This window comes from Harmonia axyridis, chromosome 3 (genome assembly GCF_914767665.1).
Source record: "Harmonia axyridis chromosome 3, icHarAxyr1.1, whole genome shotgun sequence".
NCBI classification, from domain to species: Eukaryota; Metazoa; Arthropoda; class Insecta; order Coleoptera; family Coccinellidae; genus Harmonia; species Harmonia axyridis.
Genome location: NC_059503.1, coordinates 35,922,025 through 35,942,748, shown reverse-complemented (window position 1 = coordinate 35,942,748; position 20,724 = coordinate 35,922,025). Strand labels below are relative to the sequence as shown.

Genomic DNA, 20,724 nt, shown 5'->3' with positions numbered 1-20,724 from the left:
TCTATAGTTTATTTTTTGAAAAAACATCTATGCTAAATTGGTCTTACATAAATTAAATTCTTAACAGGAAGCAATTTGAAACAAGGAAATTTTTACTTTTGAACATCCTTTGGAATCCAATCAGTCTCAATAATAATTTCTATTGACCTAACTTTTCTAGTGGATTTATATTGAACTAAATTTTGACGACAACATAAAAAGTATGAAAGCAGAGTGGGTATATACAATTCAATAAATAAATTCTATACAAAACTTAATATGAATATTTTATGGATTGAATGTGAATTATCTCTGAAAATGGTTCAAAAACTACCTCTACTTTCATATTTAAAAATGTGTCATGCAGAATATAATGAAACAAAACTTATATGGAGATGTTATATTTCAAAAATAGTTTTTCCTTAAATACTAATCAAATATTACTAACAAATGGAATGATGAATAATTTCAATACATAACTTACGAACAATAAAATATTAAACTAATTATAAGATGATAAAAATCAGATCTGATTATCTTGTATAACATATAGGATTGAATTTTAATACAAATACATTTTGGAGTAAATTTTGAATTTATAATAACAGTCATGGCAAAAAAACTCATTTCATTGTTACAAAAGCACTGCTTTTTTCTAATACTAGATATTTGGGAATGTTAAAAACATATCATCAATGATGTTTTGTAGGGTAAAAGAGCACTAAAAATACATTAGAAAATCAACACCTGAGCAGAAGAACTCTTCTTGAAACAGGGACAATATATTTACAAATAGTGAGTCATAAAGAATAATATATTAACAAGGAACGGTTGTACAAGTAATTCCTTTGGAAATGTATAACATTAATTCAATAAAAATATTTCCAATTTTCCCACAAATTTTTTATAAGAAAAACAATTATAAATCTACAATATTCAGTTTTCCTGATGTGATGCATTTGTTTTACATTTCACGATTTGTTTATTCAAGAATATTTTTCTTGTTCCTGAAATAGATGATGGAAGTTGTTTCTTTATAAAATATTCAGTTTTAACATAGTAAAATAGGAATACAGTTAAAACTTTATCATAAACGAATATACCAGATTAGATCTCTTAATTTTCTTATGAACTTGATGTAGATGTTAAAGTGAAAACCTGGCTAAGACCACTTCGTTTGAATACGAATAATCTTTTCACATGGTTGTTGCTTCTCCTGTTTGAAATTTGAAGAGATGACGATTCAAGTAAGGTATCCCTGCTGACTTAAGTCAATCTAGTCTTTTTTTATATATACAAATTCATCATCTAAAACATTCATGTTTTTGATAGGACGAATTAGGTATTCACCTTCCTTTAGCCAACCAATCATCTCCTCAACAATTTTGAATTAAATATTGAGATATTTATATCCATATTCCTATTCTGAATTCAAATATGTTTACATCTAAAATGATTGTTTTTAAGTTTTTTCCGAGCTACTGAAGATTTAAAAAAAATTTCATATGTCCAAATAAATTCTAATTTGTGAAAAATTACAAGAAGCTGAAATAAATGGTGATATATATTCAACCTTCAGTAGAAAAAAAGACATGTACATTACTGATTTGTCTTTTAAAAGACTATGCGCGATAACAAAAACATGAAACGGAAACATCAATAGTGCGAGATAATTTAGTACATATAGTTTTACATAGATTGATTTGAAATTCTTATTGATTGAGGAAAGGCGATTAGTTAATTTTTTAAATTCATGTAATTTATTAAGAAACTTTGTATGTTTCATTTTTTAAAGTAAACTGAACATTCATCAGAATAAATCTTTATGATAATCTACTCAAATACCTTCAAATTAGATCACCTGAAAAACTATTAAATTGAAAAATTCTTAATCCAATTGTGTATCAAAATTTCCCCAATCATTATTTAAATTAGAAGAAACAGGAAGTAGTTAGAAATGATAGAATTAGTTTCTTATAGTTGGTTAGAGTGATAAGAGTTCGGTCGAGATACTCTTGAAAATTTTTAGGTTTCGTTCAATTTAAGATGGTTTTTATCTTTTCGTCATAAATTTTGACATTTACAACTCCAAAAACTACTTACAATGTTCCTATTCATGATATTAAATCATATACAAACTTGAGGAAACCAACATCTAGTTTATCAACTATATGAATCCTTTCACCAAAGTTGAAAAAATGACAAAAAACTAATAAATATAAACCAAGCATAACAAAAACAATAAATAAAAAACAGAGGTAAAGTAACAAAAGTTACAAAATGACTAAAACCTAGTGACACTGGCTATCTGGTTAAACGTTTCAAATTTCTCTTGCTCTGTTTCGAACATGCCAAAATCCTGATTTTTGGTGGACTAGGAGGTTCAGAGTCTTGCAAACTTTTGTTTTCTAATGGAATAACAGGGGTTGTTATAAGAGCAGATCTCTTCTTAGGAGGTGCTGATGGAGGAACTACATCGTTAAACATATGAAAAACTTGGGTTTTGGGACGAATGTTCTTGAGCTTTTGGCTTAAATTCCTTTTAACACTTGATGTCTAAAAATCCAACAATTAGAGATGGTAAAACTTAAAAGAATTTATACTCACACTCACTTTAGGTGAATATTCACTCTCTGAGATGAAACCAGACGAGTCTTCAAATATCCTGCTGTTTCTTGGACTGTGAAATATAGAATAAAGATGACTAGAGGATTCTTCGTTGTAACGATTCATTGAGCGGTCATTATTGCTCATATCTGATAGCCGGCTTCTGGAACTGCTTTTGAGTAAAGCTGAAGATTGGCAACTAAAAATAAAATATCATAAATTGTTTTCTCTATTTCAGTATTGTAGAGAGTACATTACAGTTCTAAAAACAGTGCTGTAATGAACTCATTGCAGCATTGTTTTCATTTAAATTTTTCGCTTTGTGGTTGTCTACACAGACTTCCAATCCTGTCAAAATTCAACACACATCAATTGTCAATATGATATAATTTGGATTAAGTGAAGTGATTTGCGACATTATTTGCAGTTTCTCTTAATTCTGTTGGTGTTAAATCGATTTCGACAGAAATAATTCACGAATTTAATACATAATTATAAATTATTTCAAAATTTGAAACGTACGATTCTAATTCATATTCCGTAATCTGTCAATTTTTGTAACAGTCACACCAACTGCCAAGATACAATACAAATGTCACTAGGATGTATATTCCGAATTTTTCATTGAATTTCGGCAATATTTCACAAAACTCGAATGAAATAGAGAAAATATCGTCTAATACTCTGAGAGTTGCAGAAAGCAATTCCAACACTAATGCATTCGAAAACTAGCTCCTTCATCGCTCGTTATCGAATTTCACATTCGTTTTGGAATAGGAGCCCATTCTGCAACTTGTTTTAGAATATACTATTCATTCTGCAAAATTAATGAATTGCTTTTTTACTTTCAAGGGTTTATATTGACCTGGAGGTCTATTGTGCCCTCATCAGAACTGTTCTAAACACTGCACCATCTATAGCTCACCTTATATTTTTACAGTTCTAATGAATTTCAGTATCTGGGATGAATTCAATGTTACATACCCACTCCTAAAAGTTTCTTGTACAAAGCGTTTTTTTGCATTGTCGAGGCACTGTGACCAAGTGACTAGGTGCTTATTCCTCTTTGCTATAAAATCTGCATTTGTTAGTTTTTCATAACTCTATTCTTATTAGGAGTTTCCTGAGGTGGCAGTGGATCCAGATTATTTTTGGATTTTGCAGTATTTTCTGAAGGAACTTTCTAAAATGATCTAAGTCTGGAGATTCCCTGAGAGTATTTCTCAAAATTCTTATAAGTACATTTTCCTATACCACGAAAAGGTTCCAAGCTAGAAAGGAGCATGAACGCTTTCATACTCTTTTCTTGGCCTTCCATATCAACATTGAATTGATGACATAAGAACTCGGTGCTTTAAAAGCAGCTTGATTATCAGATTGGATTGCTATGACATATTTGAAATTTGTTAAAGTTCCCTCCTCATTTCCACACATCTTTCGATTACAAGTATTTCTGCTTGAAAGATAATTGAACAGGAGACTAAATTGTTTGCACTTGGTGCCTAACCCAGATACTGTAGCACAGGCTTTGTGAGAACCATCTGATGGTATTTCTTTTGAAATTTTGGGTGGTGCCTTATCTTTCCCAGTCTTTCTTCCTAATTAGTAATGTTATGACAATTTTCCTCACTAGAAAGGTTCGCTGATGATATGTGCTTGGTTAGAAAAGACTGGCTTCAGTGTCTATTATTTGATGTAGAAGTGTTAGAATTGTAAAATAATGCTTAACTTTACCTATCGTAAAAGTCTTCTGGGCCTGTTTCCGAAAAACTGAGACACTTTTGGCAGTAAATATAACCACAAAACGATACATTCTGGCATTGTCCTATAGAATTTTCTACGATACTTGGCTTTTGACATTTTGGGCACTTAGTTAGACTCTGATCATCACTCAGAAGTTTACCAATCTACAATTGAATAAAAAGATATTAAAATCAAACCTAATTCAGAATTTAATAACTAAGAAATTGAGGGAATGCATCACAAAGGATTAGAGTGTTATGTTAGAATGAATTACCTTCACATATTCATTAAATCTGCTAGGGCTACTAGGAGGACTATCACTTTTCTCTGGAGAATTTGGAGGTGTACGCTGATAATTCTCTTTATTTTCTCTATGGCCTTCCATGAAAATTTCATATCTATTTCTTGCCTCAATATTCATAAAAACTGAATCTTTTAAAGAACCAGAAGCAAGTGACAGTCTATATATATCACCATCAGACAAATAACTGTACATAACAGACATTATAACTGGATTTGATATAACTTGCGTGAATAACTTTTGTATCCTTGTCTTTTCATTACTTTCAAATAGGCATTTTTTAACAGGAGAAGAAAATTTATCCAAACATTCTCTGGTTTTGAAAGGAGAGAAAATTTTTTTATTGTTTGGTTTGAGATTAGCATATAAAATATCATGTGCTTCTTTCACTGGCGATTCATTAACTTTCAAATTGAAATAGTAGTCTGTTTTAAATTTTTTTGCTTCTTCATAATAACCAATTCTCTTCTCTGGTGTTGCAGGTATAGCTATTTTATGAAAGGAATCTTTTGAATTATCATGAATACTATTAGTTCTTATGTGAAATTTTTCCAGGTTATTCACCAATGATTCGTTAAGAGTACTGGAGAAAATAGGAGATGAAGTACAGGCTGTTGACTCAATCACATCTTGCAGGCGTTTTCCAGTAATGAAAGATTGATCATATTTTCTTTTACGAGAACTAATATGCAATGTTGGGGTTGTAAATTCATTACTTGGAGTTGAACCATAAATTGCCGATCTTGAGAAGGAACCAGAAATACACCCAGAGTCTTCAGACAATTTATGAGATAAAGGAGTTGCTTCCATTTCTAGAATATAATGAAATTTAATTGAGGTTGAATTTTAGAAGAAAACTATAAAGATTCAGACTTTCATCTTACCTGTCAATTTATAAAATAATACAATCCAAAAGTATTATATCAAGTCAAATAAATAAAAATTGATGAAGTCAAAATTGTTTGAAAGAATATATACTAAACCAAAAGAACACTCAGGTGAGAAGGCGCCATATTTTTTCTTAGCATTCCTAAGTAATATAGATCTAAAAAATTATGTTGAAATATCTAAATTCAAAATCTAGACAGATACTAGACAAAAACAATTGAATTCATAATAGTAAAATTATTCACTAACAAAAACACAAAATTTTTCAGTTAATAGATTGTTTCACTTCCGCGACTACAGAATAAAAATGACAAAAAATTGACAGAAGACATAAATTCTGTGTTCAGGGATAAACAAGCTGTTTGTGGCGAATAATACTAAAAAAAAATTATATATGCTCCACTGTTCCAATATATCAATCTTCATTTCGCACATTAAATTTTTCATTTCTGATTCGTTATCCATTCATTAACACCCAGTATACAAAATTACAGCTACTAAGTGTACCCAAAATAATCATTGGTTCTAATTAGTTGATAATTACAACACCTAATTTACAGCAACTCTGTTGACAGTTTTATGGAGTCACTTTAAATCTAATTCATTGGAACTTATGATTACTTCAGCGCAGTAATGAGAGATTATCTTATTTTATTATTTTGTTAAGGGAGAAAATATTATTGAAATGCTTTTAACTTTTAAGCCAACTGTCTAACTTTCAATTAAATATTTAACCTTTGATCCACCTTAACTTGACCCTTTCGACCCTTATTTTTTAATTTTAGAGAAGAAAATTACACATATGTGAACGGCAAGGTCGAAAAGATTAAAGATAAAAAAAAATAACCATAAGATTAAATTGCGACATCTGTAACCAAACTTATACATGGGTAAGCTCCAAGGTCTGTAGATTACACAGGTTGTCTCGTAACTTGGGTTGAATCTATAAAATCTATAAACCTTGGGTAAGCTCCTTGTTAATATACAGAGACCAACTAAGTCGAAAAACGTGGAAACGATGTTGAAATATTCGATCTTCTCGTATGGAGTATGGAGCTAGGTATGACAGATATAGATAATTAATTAATATTAAAGTTCTAAGATACAGGTGGTCGTTGAAAGCTCGAAGTAAGATACGGTAGGTATATGGAGGTATTGAACAGACTTAACTGACTTCTTTCTTGGTATTTTGAACTTCTTTCTCTTTTGCAGTTATAGGCCATTGCCTTTTACTAGTTCTTTTCAATGTAATTTACCTCTGGTGAAGTATTGTGTTCTGCTCTAGCACACAATCTCTGTGCCAGTCGATATTAATTTGGCTTAACAAGCTCATGTGTTTCCTTTGTGCTTTTTCGTCGTAGTCGCAAGTCTTCCTTATAAGGGGGTTTGTGTAATTTTTCACTTTGTTGAAGGTCTTCAGATCTATTAATTGATCGAACAGGAATGTAATTTGCAGGTCTTATCCGCATGTTGCTGATAAACCATGGTGAACTTACGGCCCGACTCAGGGTCGTATTCTGCACGAATTCAAATGTCTGCAGATGGGACTTTGCTGCGTATACCCAAGTCGGGCATGCGTAAGACATGACCGGTCGAATGGTGGACTTGTAGAGAAGAAGCTTGTTGGAAAGAGACATTTTACAAAGTAGTGGTTGTCAGGATGCTGTCTTCCCTTCGTCACAGCTGTTGCGACGTATTGTTTCCATGTAAGCTCCTTCTCAAGTATCACTCCTAGATGCTTGGCCTCGTTTTTCCATTAGATCTTTCTATCGAACATTATGACGAAAGAGGAAAGATCCCCAAAGATCTTTCCTCTTTCGACTGAAGAAAGCAGACTTGCTGTTCTTAGGTTTCACTTCAATTCTCCTTCGAGCGAACCATAATTGAAGTCTCGAGATGGCTTCTTGCAGGTACTTTGTTGCCATTTTCGGACACGATGAACTGGAAAGAATGACGGTATCGTCAGTGTAAAGTGCTTTGGGGGTTTTGTTCGTTTTCGGCATGTCAGCTACATATGATGTAACAGTGACAGTAGAAATATTTTCGGAACTCTTGCTGAGAGTACTGAGATGTATTGTCTGAAGACAATACATCGTCAACTTTGGCTCTAAACTTGCGAGAATGCAGGTAAGAGGCTACAAGTTGAGTTAACAGTCCTTTGGCCACATCCAGAAACACGGCACCTGTGACTTGTTTGCAGTTAAATCTATCCGTGATTTGTTCCACTACTCGGAGCACTTGTTGCACGGTGGAGTCTTTGAAAACCGAACTGTTTCAACTGTTGATTGATTGATCGGGCAGTAGTTCTTCGGGAATTTGGCGTCTTTGCTAGCATTGTGGATTGAAACCACGTTGGCTTTCTTCAATGCCTTAGTCGTAGCATAGCATTGAATATATATTCGTCAGTTATAGATACTAAGGCTTTCCGAGGTACGTTTCGCAATGTCATGTTAGTGATGCCGTTTTCACTTTGCTTGACATTGTAGTGTTCTGGATGTCCTAAACGGTTGCAAAACAGATAGCTTCCGTCGCATTACTTTTTCAAGTCTCTTCTAGATTTGTGGTTGACGTCCTGTATATGGTCCAAATCCGCATTTTTGTAATTAGGGCTGCATTGGATGTCAAGATCATCTGCGAAAACTTCAGTCTTTTTCTCTGAAAGATACAGGGTGTTTCATAAGTAAATGTACATACGTTAACCTGAGGTAGAGCTGCTCAAGACGAGTCCGAAAAACTTATATATGATAGGTCTAATCTTCACTATAGCCGAGATACAGGCTGGTTTATGAAATCATCAAAATTTTCAATTCCTTATAAATTTTGAACCACCCAGTATATTTGATTGACATTTGGAACGAACAATTTACTCTAATAGGTCCTTCGATTGATATTAAAACTAATTGAAAAAATCAGGTCTGTATTAGAAAAATATGGGACTTTTCAGAAGCTGAGATTCAACACCCTGTATAGTGGAATATTTGAATTTGATGGAAATATTCGGAAAGAGCAGAAATTTTTCAATGGGGATCAGTAAATTTTAATGTCCCGCACGTCATTCAAGTCATCGAAAATTTCTGCCAAAAATTGAGTTTAATAGTGGAATTTCACTAACTTCTCAGAAAATTCGTACATTGAGATTAAATTAGAAAATTTTCTTGTTTCGCTGATTGAATATTTGTAATTCTTGATATTGTGACAAATTTTCCAGAAACGCATGGCTTGTGTTGTGACAAGTTAGCAACAATGAATAAATGACTAAACACATATAAATGAACTAATGAACAAAAAAATTATTCTAAAAGAATCGTAGATGTTGTTCGAAAGGACAAGCGTTTTGCTTGATAGACATTCTCGCCCTTTTCAAATTCTTTCGAATAACCTTTTTTATCATGTCTGGATTATTTCGGATCTTATTGCATGCAACTTCGATACGTTATAAGAGAATTTCCTCACTTCATATCTCAGAGGATTTCAAATATCCCCAAACGAAATAATCGACAGGATTGAAATCTGATGATCTAGCGGGCCATGTATGAGGTCCATCTTTGCCTATCCACTTATTTGGAAAGTTCTGGTCCAAAAAGTTTTTGCCGTTAATTATAAATTGAGGTGTCCCATCATGCTGAAAATACATCCCTGGAATGTCCATATTGTCTTCAGCCCAGATATGCGAATTCTTCAGATTGAAGACGCCATTCCTCGTGAAAATGGCTCTTCATCAGTAAATAAAATTCTATTCATTATTTTTCATTTCTTAAAATCCTGGAGTATTTCTGGAGTTGAAAAGGATAAAGGTTATTTATCTTCAATCTACGCCATACATGTCACACGCCGTACATTCATAGCATGAACAATCCCCCTAGTGCTATTTTATGGACGTATTATTTCAAGAATGTCTTCATTGATATTAAGAGGCCTACTTTCTTGGAAACAATTTTGATGTTGAAAACTGACCATTCAAAGGAATATAATCTTAAACTGAAGAAAAAGTTTCGTGATGTGCTGATCTTCTTATAGGGAATCTCGATTGGAATTTCCGTACAGCCGCTCTATCATTACCGTCACAAAAACCATACATGAACAACACACGGGCGTAGCCAGGGGTGGGGGGGGTCTTTTGGGGGTTCAAACCCCCCCGAAATGTTTAAGATGTCGAAATTTATTAATCTTTTTCTCCTTTTATTCTCATTTATTTCTATGAGAAAAATTCTGATTTCTGCCATTAGCCTTTCTTTTTTTTAAACCCCTCCCGAAAATGAAACCTGGCTACGCCCGTGGAACAACATATCAGCATATTCTTGATTTGAGAATTCATGAGGCATTATTATGTTCGATTTTTCAATATCGAGAACAAACCACAATGTCAGATATTGCTGTAGCCTACTCCAATAAACTCTTGTGATATTTGACTCATAATTTGAACATAATTTCTCAAAATTTTATTATTTAGTGAACAATAATTCTTAGAATATCAGGATAAGCAACTGAATTGATGTATTCAATCAGTGGAACAAGAAAATTTTTCAATTTAATCTCAATGTACGATTTTTCTGAGAAATTAGTGAAATTCCGCTATTGAACTAATAGCGTATTCGACTGGCAGCACCAGTGTGAATAAATTCGAATTTTTGTAGAGCTAAATGACATAATCAGCTCGAATTAATTCGAACTGGTGCTGCCAGTCGAATTAGCTATAAATTTTTGTCAGAAATTTTCGATGACTTGAATGACGTGCGTGACATTAAAATCTACTCATCTCTATTGAAAAATTGCTGCTCTTTCCGAATATTTCAATCAATTTCCAATATTCCACTATACAGGAATCTCAGTTTGTGAAAAGTCCCATATTTTTCTAATACGGACCTGATTTTTTCAATTAGTTTAAAGATCAATCGAAGGACCTAATAGAGTTAATTGTTCGTTCCAAATATCAATCAAATATACTGGGTGGTTCAAAAGTTATAAGGAATTAAAAATATTGGTGATTTCATAAACCACCCTGTATCTCGGCTATGGGGAAGATTAGACCAATCCTATAGGTTCTTTGGACTCGTCTAGCGCAGCTCTACCTCAGCTTAACGTATGTACATTTACCAATGAAACACCCTGTATACCATTTCTTGTAGACCGTGAATCGGTGGAGTTGATTTCCTATTTGAGCGCATTGCTTTGCCATCCGCCAAACACAGTGGTCTTCTTTGGAAAGAGAGATCATAGAACAAGTATGTATAGAATGGAAACTCTCATGATAAAATTAACACTGCTTTCAGCGACCTCTTGCGGTTGTTTGTGAAATTATAAAATGAGCGCGCGAAAATTTGAAATGCTTTGTAAAGAAAATATTTCAATTCAATTCAAGATTTTGAATGTGAAAATAAACAACGTACGAAAATAAGGTAATAAGCATTTCTTTTTGAATGAGCTATATTACCATTATATTCCTGTACGAGTTCTTTCACATCCAATATATTTGACAAGAATAGAGGCTTAAGTTCAGAGAAAACACAAATTCATATAAAAAAATCATCTATTTAAAATTTTACATTTTTTTAAATATTTCTAGTATGCCAAATTTTTAATGTGTCCTTCACAATTGCATATTCAGGCTATCAAACAGCTTATCCATAAAAATCATCAGCTCTGCAGTGCCCACAGCCTCTAGTGTCAATTAATTGTTGTCCTCGATATCTGTAGGAAGCAAAACATTCATAAGTACTTATATTTTCATCAAATTTATTGCAATAAATAGTTCTTAATTGACTCAATCAGAATTGAAAACTTTAATATACCATTTGTTTAAAATGTTGGAACTCACAACTACTTCCAAAAGTGTGCCCGATTAAAAGCTGTTGGAGAAACATAATTCATCAGTCTACTGAAATTTGCTGATGAATTAAGTTTCTCTACATTTTTTAGCCGCTCTTTGTATGATGAAACTTTTTTTGGATAATTCTCAGTTTTCTACTCTGATCAATCAGAGATTTTGATAGATAACGTTCATTTTCAGTTAACCTTTTTCTATATATTATTGAAGTTTTCTGAGGGTGCTTAAAATTCTTCAAAGTCTCTGTTGATACTTCCCTCTCAACATCACTTTGGAGATGTATTCCTTCAGTGTCATGAACTTCTCCATCTTCCCCTTGATTTGAAGATCCTGTGAAATATAAATAGAAAAGTAAATAATAATTTTCTTGCCAATCATATATATTTATATATACATATGCAAAACTACTATTGAGGGTAAGTTTTTAAACAAAGATAATATTTATGGACAGCCGAAACATTCGTCTACGGTTAGCACTTCTCCTTGAGGACTATACTTAATCGCTTATCGTTTAACTTTTACACAGAAGAAAATATAACAAAATTTAACTCACCAGGAAGAAATAATTCAGGGATAGCAGTTGTCAAATTCCTTTAAGGCTATCTAATTTCACTTCTTACAAATTTGTTGAGGAGTTTTAGAGTTGAGCAATGGATAACTAACTTTTTCGAGCCAAAGTTTGAAAATTGTTGGCTGCTTCTCTTTATTCGAAAACGATGACGTTTACTATACATATCTCCACAGTTAGGAACACAATATTTGTTGGATTTCAAAGTTGACTGCGACATAATAAATCTCTTACCAAAAATAAGGTTCGACGGATCAACTGAAAATTTTTGAGGTTAAGTAAATAATTCTCGAGGTAAACAGAAAATCAGCGATGCGAGCGGTCTCTGGAAGGTGTTGGTGGAACTAAATTACTGTTTCAGAGTTTAGTACCTCAGTTTCTCCTCTATATATACTTACTCTATGAGAGAGATTAGTTTCTCTACTGAAGCCTCGATCCTTGACTCTAGCCACAGAATACTAACTTAACTAGCGTTAAGCTGATTGAACACTCGACGGTTCTCAGAGCTGAGTGTGTTCTAAGCTCTATGCGTCGCTCTATGCTTCTTCCTGATAAGCTCCTTGATATCTTCAGGGATCGAGTTCTTCTGAATAGGAAAAAAAGAAATGTGCAATGACTTTTTAATATTCGTCATTAACGACTAAGTCCAGTTTCTTGAGGTCAAATATGAGCCTAAGCGGACCCATATTTGTGTCTTAAAAACCTGCCAATTTGTCCATTACTTTGTTTTTGGTGGATCCTCATCGAATTCGTCCCCTAGATGAACCAAACGAAGATTGTGGTCGGAACTAAGCTCAGATAGGTCTGCGATTCGATGAAATAATGGAATGTTCCCATGTTCCCAAGTCCCCATTATATAATGGGACTAACGGCAGTTAGTCTTATGTCACCGGAGATGGTGAACACAAGATTCTATAAACGCTCGAGTGCAATGGACTTCTTTATCAAGATGAATGTTTCACCTTTTCTCTCGTCAACCCGGTCCGTACGATAGGTCTGGTATAGTATATCCAAAGTCACTTGGTGGAAGCCAGATTATTTCGATTATACAAGGTTTGTCCAAGTTTCCAGAAATTCCTTTGGGGCCAGTGAATTGACTGCCTAACAATACTTTCAAATGAACCCCGGTACTTAGCAGATCGTGGTATCCACTTCAAAGTAATATCTACTATGGCCAAGAGTTTTTATGGACTACTTCAAGTGACTTTGGATATACTATAGTTGCGAATTTTGAGAGAGCAGCATGAATTAAGGTGGGTTTCACACAACTGTCCTATCGTACACTTTATACCTGTTCAAGGAATCCTCAATCTCAGTCTTTCTTGTTAGCGATGCCGTCTACGTTCCAGACAGCTATGTCCAGGAATTTAGGCTTTCTTTTGTTCTCCATTTTTATTCCAGAAGTTATAAATCATGGGGGTCATCGGAACAAAAGATCTGCATGGTCGCAGTTCCCGGAAGGCTCACCGAAGCAAAACGACCCCAGTTCAAATAATAATAATAATGGGGGTCATCATGATCTGAAATGCGGCCATGAGTTTCCCGATTTCAGCCTTTTAAAAAGATTTATTCTTGGGCAATTTGTTTGCAGCTTTCTTCATCTTGACCGCTATCGGATTCTTTTTCTTTAGCGTCTTCATTTTCGGTTTTCCTTCTCCTTTCGGGAAGACACCAGTCTTTGACTCTTTTGATATTTAAACCGCTGAATTCGAGATTATCATTATCAGCTGGCCAATCTTTCCGATGTGAATCGACAAATGATTTTAATTCTAGTTTAGACTCTACCGCTTCTACGAGTGTGTAATGGCATTGCAATTATGCCATTTTACCATTATATAATTAATAAATTTGCTAGTTTATAGTATCTCAGAATTGATTAAGATTAAAAATAATAAACTCAAACTGTAAATACGTCTTACAAATGGGGATGATATAATAGATGTTATATTTTTAGAGCGCAATTCCTTTGAACAAATCTGCGTTTAGTAAATGTAATCCAAGAAAACCGGTGAGCAATTATAATATGTAGATTAAGTTGTAAGACAATGTCGTTCAAGTACAACTTTACTACCTTTGGGGTCGGATCGAAGCAGGTATTCACAAGTTAGTCCCGACTTCTACACTACATGAGATATCCCATGCCAAATGAGTGAACCTATGTTCTCTCCCTTGTTCCTCTCCCATAATGGACACGATTTCAAAAATCAAGGCCTTATTCTAGACAAGTGATCTTTCAAAATGTATATGTACTTTCAGTGTTCTGAACATTGAATGTACGTATAGGTTTTGAAAGATCACTTGTCGGGAATACGGTCCCAGACCAAAAAGCCTTCACAAAACCAATCTGTCAAATCAAATAATTTTATATTTATAAGCTAACAAGACGAATACAAAAATAAACAATGTTTGTTTCAATAAAATATAATCCTTTTTATTTTTACAAAGATTTATTTAGTACAAATATTCTGTCAAGTGACCAACTATATCATTAGGAATTTTCTCAGGAATGATTTTTGCTACTTTTCGTGCTTCCTTTACGTAACTTTTTGTACACTGCATCTCATTCCAACTGATGGGTATCATGGGATGTCCATGTTCGGAATGAGCAATTGCTACCCCCAATTCATTTTCTGCTGTTGAAAGTTGATATGTATGAGCTTCGGTAATTGGCATCTAAAAAAAATCATTAGTTAAAATTGTTATTATTCCATACTGTAGGCACTTACCACTCTGGCTAATATAATATCACCAGGCCTAAAACACTTGAATACCTCAATTCTATCTTTTTCGGTTGCACGAATATCCTCTCTCCTAACGACACCCTTGAAATGCCTTTTTAATATTTTGTGTCCAATACATTTGATGAGACACTTTACATATTGCTGAGTTATGATAGTAACTTCTGCAGTCACAATGTCACCATGCGCTGGTACTATGGTTTGCACGTTAGGATTTACAACTTCTATAATTTTAATATTATTTTTTTTAATGATATCAACAACACCGGCTAAATTTGAGTAAATATACCCAACTCTTTCGAAAGTACCATTTCCACTAACATAAGTTTCGTCTTTTACACTTAATCTTTGTCCTGGAACGCAAATCTTTTTTTCGGCCATTTTTTTCTTGAAAAATTTTTGGGAAAATATTCTTTCAATAATAAAATTAGTGATGAAATCTGATTTTTGTAGGTTAGTCTGCAGGTAAACATGGTATATTTAGTATTCTGTGGTAAACAGCACAGAATACTAAATATATGTTCTTCTTCTTCTTATATCCTTTACTATGTGCTAGGACTCAGCCATTCGCACATCGAACAAATAACCTTCTCGGTTCTCTTCTCACATCAAAAGTAACTTAGGTTGCCTGACTCTGTTTGGACTGTCAGACTTCAGATTAGCGATTCAAGTTCATCTCCAAGCCACCTATCGGAAGAAAGAAGAAACTGTAATATCGGCTTAAGGTACGGTAGGAGTGAAAGCTTTGACGGCGTGCATTTCAGGATAAGCTAAAACTAAGATGCATAGAATACCTGGTGTGTCTACTTATAGCTGTAAAACTTTCAGACAAAACGGGAGATTTTTCGGATTTATACCTACTTGATTTCGAGGGATCGCGGGCTTTTCAGATGGCGCATACATCGTTTACATTTGACATTTCTCGACTCTTGTGAAACAAGGGCGTAGATCTTTTTTTTCTTGGGGAGGGATAATCGAAAAAAAAATTTTTGACGACAACTTTTATTAATATCTGTAATGTTGGAAAAAGAAGTTTGATAATGAAGTTTGAACCAAATTACTCGAAATAATTTTTCTTGTTACTAATTAGGTTTTTCTCAAATAAGAGTTACGAAGGAAAATGAGAAATTACTTGGATAATTTTGAGAAAAAAAAGTTTCATGAATATGAGCTCACAAAGGCTTTGCTTTCAATATACAGGTTGTTTCTAGTGTGTCGTACAGTTTATCAAATATTTATTAATCTTCGCTACAGATTAGGTAAATAAATACCAAAACTTATAATTAATGCATTCATTAGAGCTTACTAGCTGGATCTTCATAATAATTTGGATTTTCCTGAGGATTACTGGAGATTTTTCTCGAAATCGATAGCAGATACGACAAAACTATAACAAACAAACAAAAAAGTATAGTACTGGACCAGAGTTTTTTTTCTACATTTTTCTAAACTAACAGCCATTCACCAAAATATAGTTTTGGAGGAAGGAAGCAGGCATCCTTCCAGAAAATATATCACCCTGTAGATTTGCATTCAAAATTAACATATCACATAGTGAAAACTTTAAACTGGAATATCTATGGTCAATTCATATTAAATATCTTGTGAAGGGAAGGTTATACGAGAAAATAACTTGAACTTCAACACATGTATCTCAAAACAAAATGTTTGGGGACTCATGTTATAGGACTTTTTTTCTTAAAATGATCCGGAAATCTGTCATTTTCATTTGTATCTCCAATTTAGGAGCATCGTGTAATTACCCCTAGTATCCCCCTATTTCTACGCTCTTGTCGTGAACTTTGAGTATAGAACAATAATATTTTATATTCTATGGTCTGTCATTATATTCCATTCATTTGAGTAAAAATTCGATATGAACTGAATTGTAATTTATTGTGAATGTTTGCAGTGTCTAAAATCAGTATTTCCTTTTTAAACGGCACCAGGCAGATGCGGGAATTCGAAAAATTTTAAAGAGCGCCACCTTACAGCACTCTGGTGAAGCACACCACCAAAGCAACAGGTGGGTCTCTCAAAAAGTCTGAAACAAAATCGAATCAGTAAACACACCAGGTATTCTATGCATCTTAGTATTGACATTTTGCGTTCAGATAATTGACCGACAAATGGTTAAATGTTGTTGAGGCACTCAGGCACCACTTTTCTGAAAAACAATGTTATATTAATATTCGATATTTATCTAGGGATACAAGTAATGGAAAAGCGATATGTCATTGAATTCAGAGGTTGAGAATAGTTGAGATTTAAGGTCTTTCGGGTAAAATGTCGTTCTATTGTGTTTGATTGCTTTTGTAAAAATGGTACATTCTTGTTATATTTGTAAAATTTCATCTGAGAAAGACCCATCAGTATCTTTTCATAGGTAGTAATTTGTTTATAATTAACGTCGATTTCCAAGTTCACTGTATGATTTCAAGGTTTCCCAAAAATGATGTCCAAAGAGAAAAATGGCTTAAATCTCTTGGTTTGGATAGAATGAAAATCTCAACCAGTACTAAATTATGTTCAAAACATTTTCCTGAGGACTCTTTTCGAGTTCGGGATGGAGGACGACGAGACCTCAAACCATCAGCTATACCATTGTTCAATGGCAATTTGGAGAAAATGTAATATATCCAAACTTTCACAAACTACAGAATTCTAAGTTCAATTTTAGTTATTCAGATGATTCAATTGTACCTGAAGAGATGCATTCCATGGCTCCTAATTCTGATTTGTCAAAGGATGAGAGTGACAATTTTACTATGTTTCTCACTGATAATTTGGAATTGTTTCCTGATCACATTATAAAATCTGATTATTTAGATGGTTCTGATTTACTGTTAAACGAGTCCATGGAGATGGAGATAATGGATACTGAGAGAATTAATATTGAGATGTCAAATGTATTAGATCCTGTTTTTAGGTTCGTCCTTTCAGACATAAAGTATTTATTTTTTTAATATTAATATGAGTGGCTACTGGGATTACTTCTACCAATGAAGAAATATGTTGTAGTTATATTTCTAATTTAATACTTTCTTCTTTCAGTGAACGGCTGTCTGATTTGAGTTCTTCAATAGAAGTATCCCCTGTTTCTATTTCAAAGACTCCTTCACCATGTTCTGGTAAAGTAAAGTCAGAATTTGCACTGAGTGAATTTTCAGAAATCAGTAAGCCAGTTCAGGGTAAGTCTATTTTCTAGTTGTTATTGATACATTTTGTAGCCCTTTAATTTGTAATGTCTTTTTTTCAGCTCAAGAGAATGTATTAGATGTAGACAGTTTGATTTGTAAAATATCTGCAGATAACAATTTCAAATGGAGAGCCTACTTTAAGCAATGTACAGTAGAGGATTTCTCAACACCGGAAATGGCTAGAAGAAATATAGAATTAGGTAAGAAAGAAATAGAATCTCACCAGAAAAAAATTAAAATCCTACAACAGCAGAACCGTAGGTTGAAGTGTAGGGTAACTAGGTTGAAACAATTGCTGAAGCAGTGTAAACAGAATAACTCGGTGGATATAGGTAATATTTTAGATGAAGATGATGAAATAGATATTTGAATTTGCTGTCAAAATTCAGAGTATTAATTGTTTTGAGGAACTGCTAGTAACTGTAAGAATAATTAATTGAGCTCAAAAACAAAAATATTATGTATATGTTTTTGGGAATTTTAATTGTTGCTTCTGAGCAGATTACATTCATATCAAAAAACTAAAATGTTCCCTTGACATTGATAGCATTTATTCTTCCTCTGAAGAAACACTACTATAGGCTATTCACTTTAGGTATGAAATGACGTCACACCTAGATTTTAGCACCACCTAAAAGCTTCTTGTTAGTGCTTAAAGATTACACAAATCTGGAAATATGTGCTAGTCCTATTGTTGCCATTAATTCACAGTGCATTCTGTTTGTAATTCAAATTTGACATTTTCATTTCATTCTCTCAAAATTGGTTTGGTTTGGTAACTCAAATAATAGAACATTATGCAAACATGCACTTTTTCTAAATTGAACACAAAATTCAAAAGTTCAAAGGGAGAGTATATTTTGACAACCAATAGTTGATGTTGATTTCATGGAAAAAATCTACAGCCTAGCAACAATGCTGGAAAACATTAATGACGTCAATTCATTGCTAAGATGAATATACCAACTTGAATAATTTGATGGTACATATTTAATGCATTGTATTGAGTGTAATTTAATAGTTTAATGAAGAATATATGAATTTTTCATATTGTTTGAAAGTAATGCCTGAAGCATTGTTTTTCGGCCTATGATTCTTGGAAACCTATTTCGCTATCGACTTTGCTCAAAATTCTACAATAGTTACCATTATAGTATTATTTTATTGAAAGAAAAATTCACCCTCCCTCTTATTCTTATGTTTTATTAGTGAAATGTGATATTAATTTTGTTTAGCTTCTATCTTTCCATTTCCATATTTTATGGTATAAAAGAACTCTTCACTAAAATGGTCCTTTTATTGAATTAATTTTTACAATGTTCAGCAATGAATGCTTGACATGTATATAATTATCAATGAATGTTTCAAACTAAAAATTTTAATTGCTGCTACCTTACGAATTCTTTTGATGAATTTGGTATTTGTCAAAAGTCAGATCCAAATTGTGCTATCCATTACATATCTCCTCTTTATTGAAATTCATTACAATAAAAACCAGCAATGAATGACCACTTTTACCTTAGTCAATAATGATTGTTGTTACTTGATATTAACCATGGTGGAAACAATAATGTAGACATTGAATGTATTATAGTTAGAAGTCTTATGTCAATGATGTATATCAAAGCACTGGATTTTGGATAGTTTGTAAAGAATATTTGTTTTGATTCATTCAAGAAATTATCGATATAAAATTGAATAAGTTCCTAAATTTACTGTACAATACTAAATGGATATTAAATCTGATATTAGTCTGCAATCAAGATTCTCCCTATTTAATACTATAAACTTTATTTATAGTAAGTATTAAAAATATTTCTTCAAGCATTCTCAACTGGTTTTGAAAATATTTTCTCTGTTTAATGGATATTTGTTTATTTAGTAAAAAAAAACAAGAACTGATTTAGTTGGTAGCTTTTTTGTGCTATTTTGAATTATCCTGACTGACAAAATAGCTCTAGAAAGTATTTTTAATTTGCTATGAAAACATACTATTTAAAGAAATCTCTTATATCGATTATTTTAAACATTGTCTATTAGTCATTTTATGTATTTTATTTATATGTAAATTTCAAATTTTTTGTATATACCTTATTTTCATTTTTATATCTTCATAATTTATTTTACAATAAAAAATTAAATTGTATGTTTATCATTTCCTTTGTACCTCGTGTCCTACACAGTTGATTTTAGATTGTTTTTTTCATTAAACTTTTTATGTATTATATTATTTATCTGTTCCTGTTCAATAAAAACCTATTTAACTTCTTCAAAATCAAAATTGGTCTGATTATTTTGGTGCTGAGTTTACCAAAGGTAAAGGAAGCTTTGGGATGAATAACAGTTTGGCCTCTGATGTTGAAATTTTCGCTTACGAAAAATATATTATGATCAACTTTGGTTCGTATGTCTGTCGGTTCAATTCCCACATCTTGGTTTCTACTAGTTCAATGTTTATGAAAATTGGTATGGATATTCAGAGTGGGTTCATAGGAATTTCTACTATTTTGGAAGTACAGTTATCTTGCAAATGGAATCTTGATATGTATTTCTTGTTCTAGTAATGATTTTGAAGAATTATGAATGGGTATCCATAGGAATTTCAGATATTTCAATTTGGGCGTATGAGAAAATTATTTTTTAGGAGATAATAGTGTTATAGGACCAAAAATGGAGAGCTGACTTTAGAAATGGAGAATCAGGAAGCACAGTATCACAACAACTGGCAGAGCATTTTCATTTTGCCAACTTCTGATTTAGTTAATGAAGTAATTCTTATCAATTATATCATATTTATTATTTATTGAAGAAAATCTAATATTTCCAGGAATATAGAATATTTAAAGCAAATACATCAATATTCTAGGAATCAGAAA

At 32.7% G+C, this 20,724-nt stretch overlaps 3 protein-coding genes and 1 long non-coding RNA gene across 6 annotated transcripts; 1 reads left to right on the top strand and 3 right to left on the bottom strand.

The window, feature by feature from the left end:
* Positions 1–364: 364 nt before the first annotated feature.
* On the bottom strand, positions 365–5,840 carry LOC123674953. Of its 2 annotated transcripts, none has more exons than XM_045610138.1 (5): positions 5,515–5,840; positions 4,604–5,442; positions 4,321–4,493; positions 2,593–2,785; positions 365–2,535 (listed from the first exon to the last, which is right to left on the bottom strand). In XM_045610138.1, exons 2-5 carry the CDS (start codon positions 5,438–5,440, stop codon positions 2,284–2,286), a joined length of 1,455 nt encoding a protein of 484 aa, XP_045466094.1. In that variant the 5' UTR covers positions 5,441–5,442; positions 5,515–5,840; the 3' UTR covers positions 365–2,283. The 2 variants fall into 2 exon arrangements, with proteins under 2 accessions (XP_045466094.1, XP_045466093.1); XM_045610137.1 differs by having other exon boundaries at positions 2,587–2,785; positions 5,515–5,838.
* Positions 5,841–11,027: 5,187 nt separating this feature from the next.
* Positions 11,028–12,314, bottom strand: LOC123676405. Its single transcript, XR_006746931.1, has 3 exons — positions 11,896–12,314; positions 11,531–11,672; positions 11,028–11,206 (listed from the first exon to the last, which is right to left on the bottom strand). It is a non-coding gene; the product is annotated as an uncharacterized LOC123676405 (long non-coding RNA).
* A 2,001-nt stretch (positions 12,315–14,315) lies between these two features.
* Positions 14,316–15,131, bottom strand: LOC123676404 (exosome complex component CSL4-like). The gene is made up of 2 exons (XM_045612284.1): positions 14,637–15,131; positions 14,316–14,583 (listed from the first exon to the last, which is right to left on the bottom strand). The coding sequence occupies exons 1-2, from the start codon at positions 15,027–15,029 to the stop codon at positions 14,362–14,364; spliced, it is 615 nt and encodes a 204-aa protein (XP_045468240.1). The 5' UTR covers positions 15,030–15,131; the 3' UTR covers positions 14,316–14,361.
* Positions 15,132–16,723: 1,592 nt separating this feature from the next.
* Positions 16,724–19,994, top strand: LOC123676236 (THAP domain-containing protein 5-like). Of its 2 annotated transcripts, XM_045612019.1 has the most exons (6): positions 16,724–17,034; positions 17,090–17,278; positions 17,329–17,577; positions 17,703–17,839; positions 17,908–18,048; positions 18,110–19,942. In XM_045612019.1, the coding sequence occupies exons 1-6, from the start codon at positions 16,970–16,972 to the stop codon at positions 18,112–18,114; spliced, it is 786 nt and encodes a 261-aa protein (XP_045467975.1). In that variant the 5' UTR covers positions 16,724–16,969; the 3' UTR covers positions 18,115–19,942. The 2 variants fall into 2 exon arrangements, with proteins under 2 accessions (XP_045467975.1, XP_045467974.1); XM_045612018.1 differs by having other exon boundaries at positions 16,725–17,034; positions 17,908–19,994.
* The last annotated feature ends 730 nt before the right edge of the window (positions 19,995–20,724 follow it).

What these genes read in the sequence shown, in the direction of transcription:
- LOC123676404 (XM_045612284.1), bottom strand. Translation starts at nt 15,029, where the DNA reads ATGGCCGAAAAAAAGATTTGCGTTCCAGGACAAAGATTAAGTGTAAAA. An exon ending in ATATTATATTAGCCAGAGTG is followed by an intron (nt 14,584 to 14,636) that starts GTAAGTGCCTAC and finishes GATTTTTTTTAG; the next exon opens with ATGCCAATTACCGAAGCTCA.
- LOC123674953 (XM_045610137.1), bottom strand. Translation starts at nt 5,440, where the DNA reads ATGGAAGCAACTCCTTTATCTCATAAATTGTCTGAAGACTCTGGGTGT. An exon ending in GATTTAATGAATATGTGAAG is followed by an intron (nt 4,494 to 4,603) that starts GTAATTCATTCT and finishes ATTCAATTGTAG; the next exon opens with ATTGGTAAACTTCTGAGTGA. An exon ending in CCAGAAGACTTTTACGATAG is followed by an intron (nt 2,786 to 4,320) that starts GTAAAGTTAAGC and finishes TTTTATTTTTAG; the next exon opens with TTGCCAATCTTCAGCTTTAC.
- LOC123676236 (XM_045612018.1), top strand. Translation starts at nt 16,970, where the DNA reads ATGGTACATTCTTGTTATATTTGTAAAATTTCATCTGAGAAAGACCCA. An exon ending in CCATCAGTATCTTTTCATAG is followed by an intron (nt 17,035 to 17,089) that starts GTAGTAATTTGT and finishes TATGATTTCAAG; the next exon opens with GTTTCCCAAAAATGATGTCC. An exon ending in GTATTAGATCCTGTTTTTAG is followed by an intron (nt 17,578 to 17,702) that starts GTTCGTCCTTTC and finishes TTCTTCTTTCAG; the next exon opens with TGAACGGCTGTCTGATTTGA.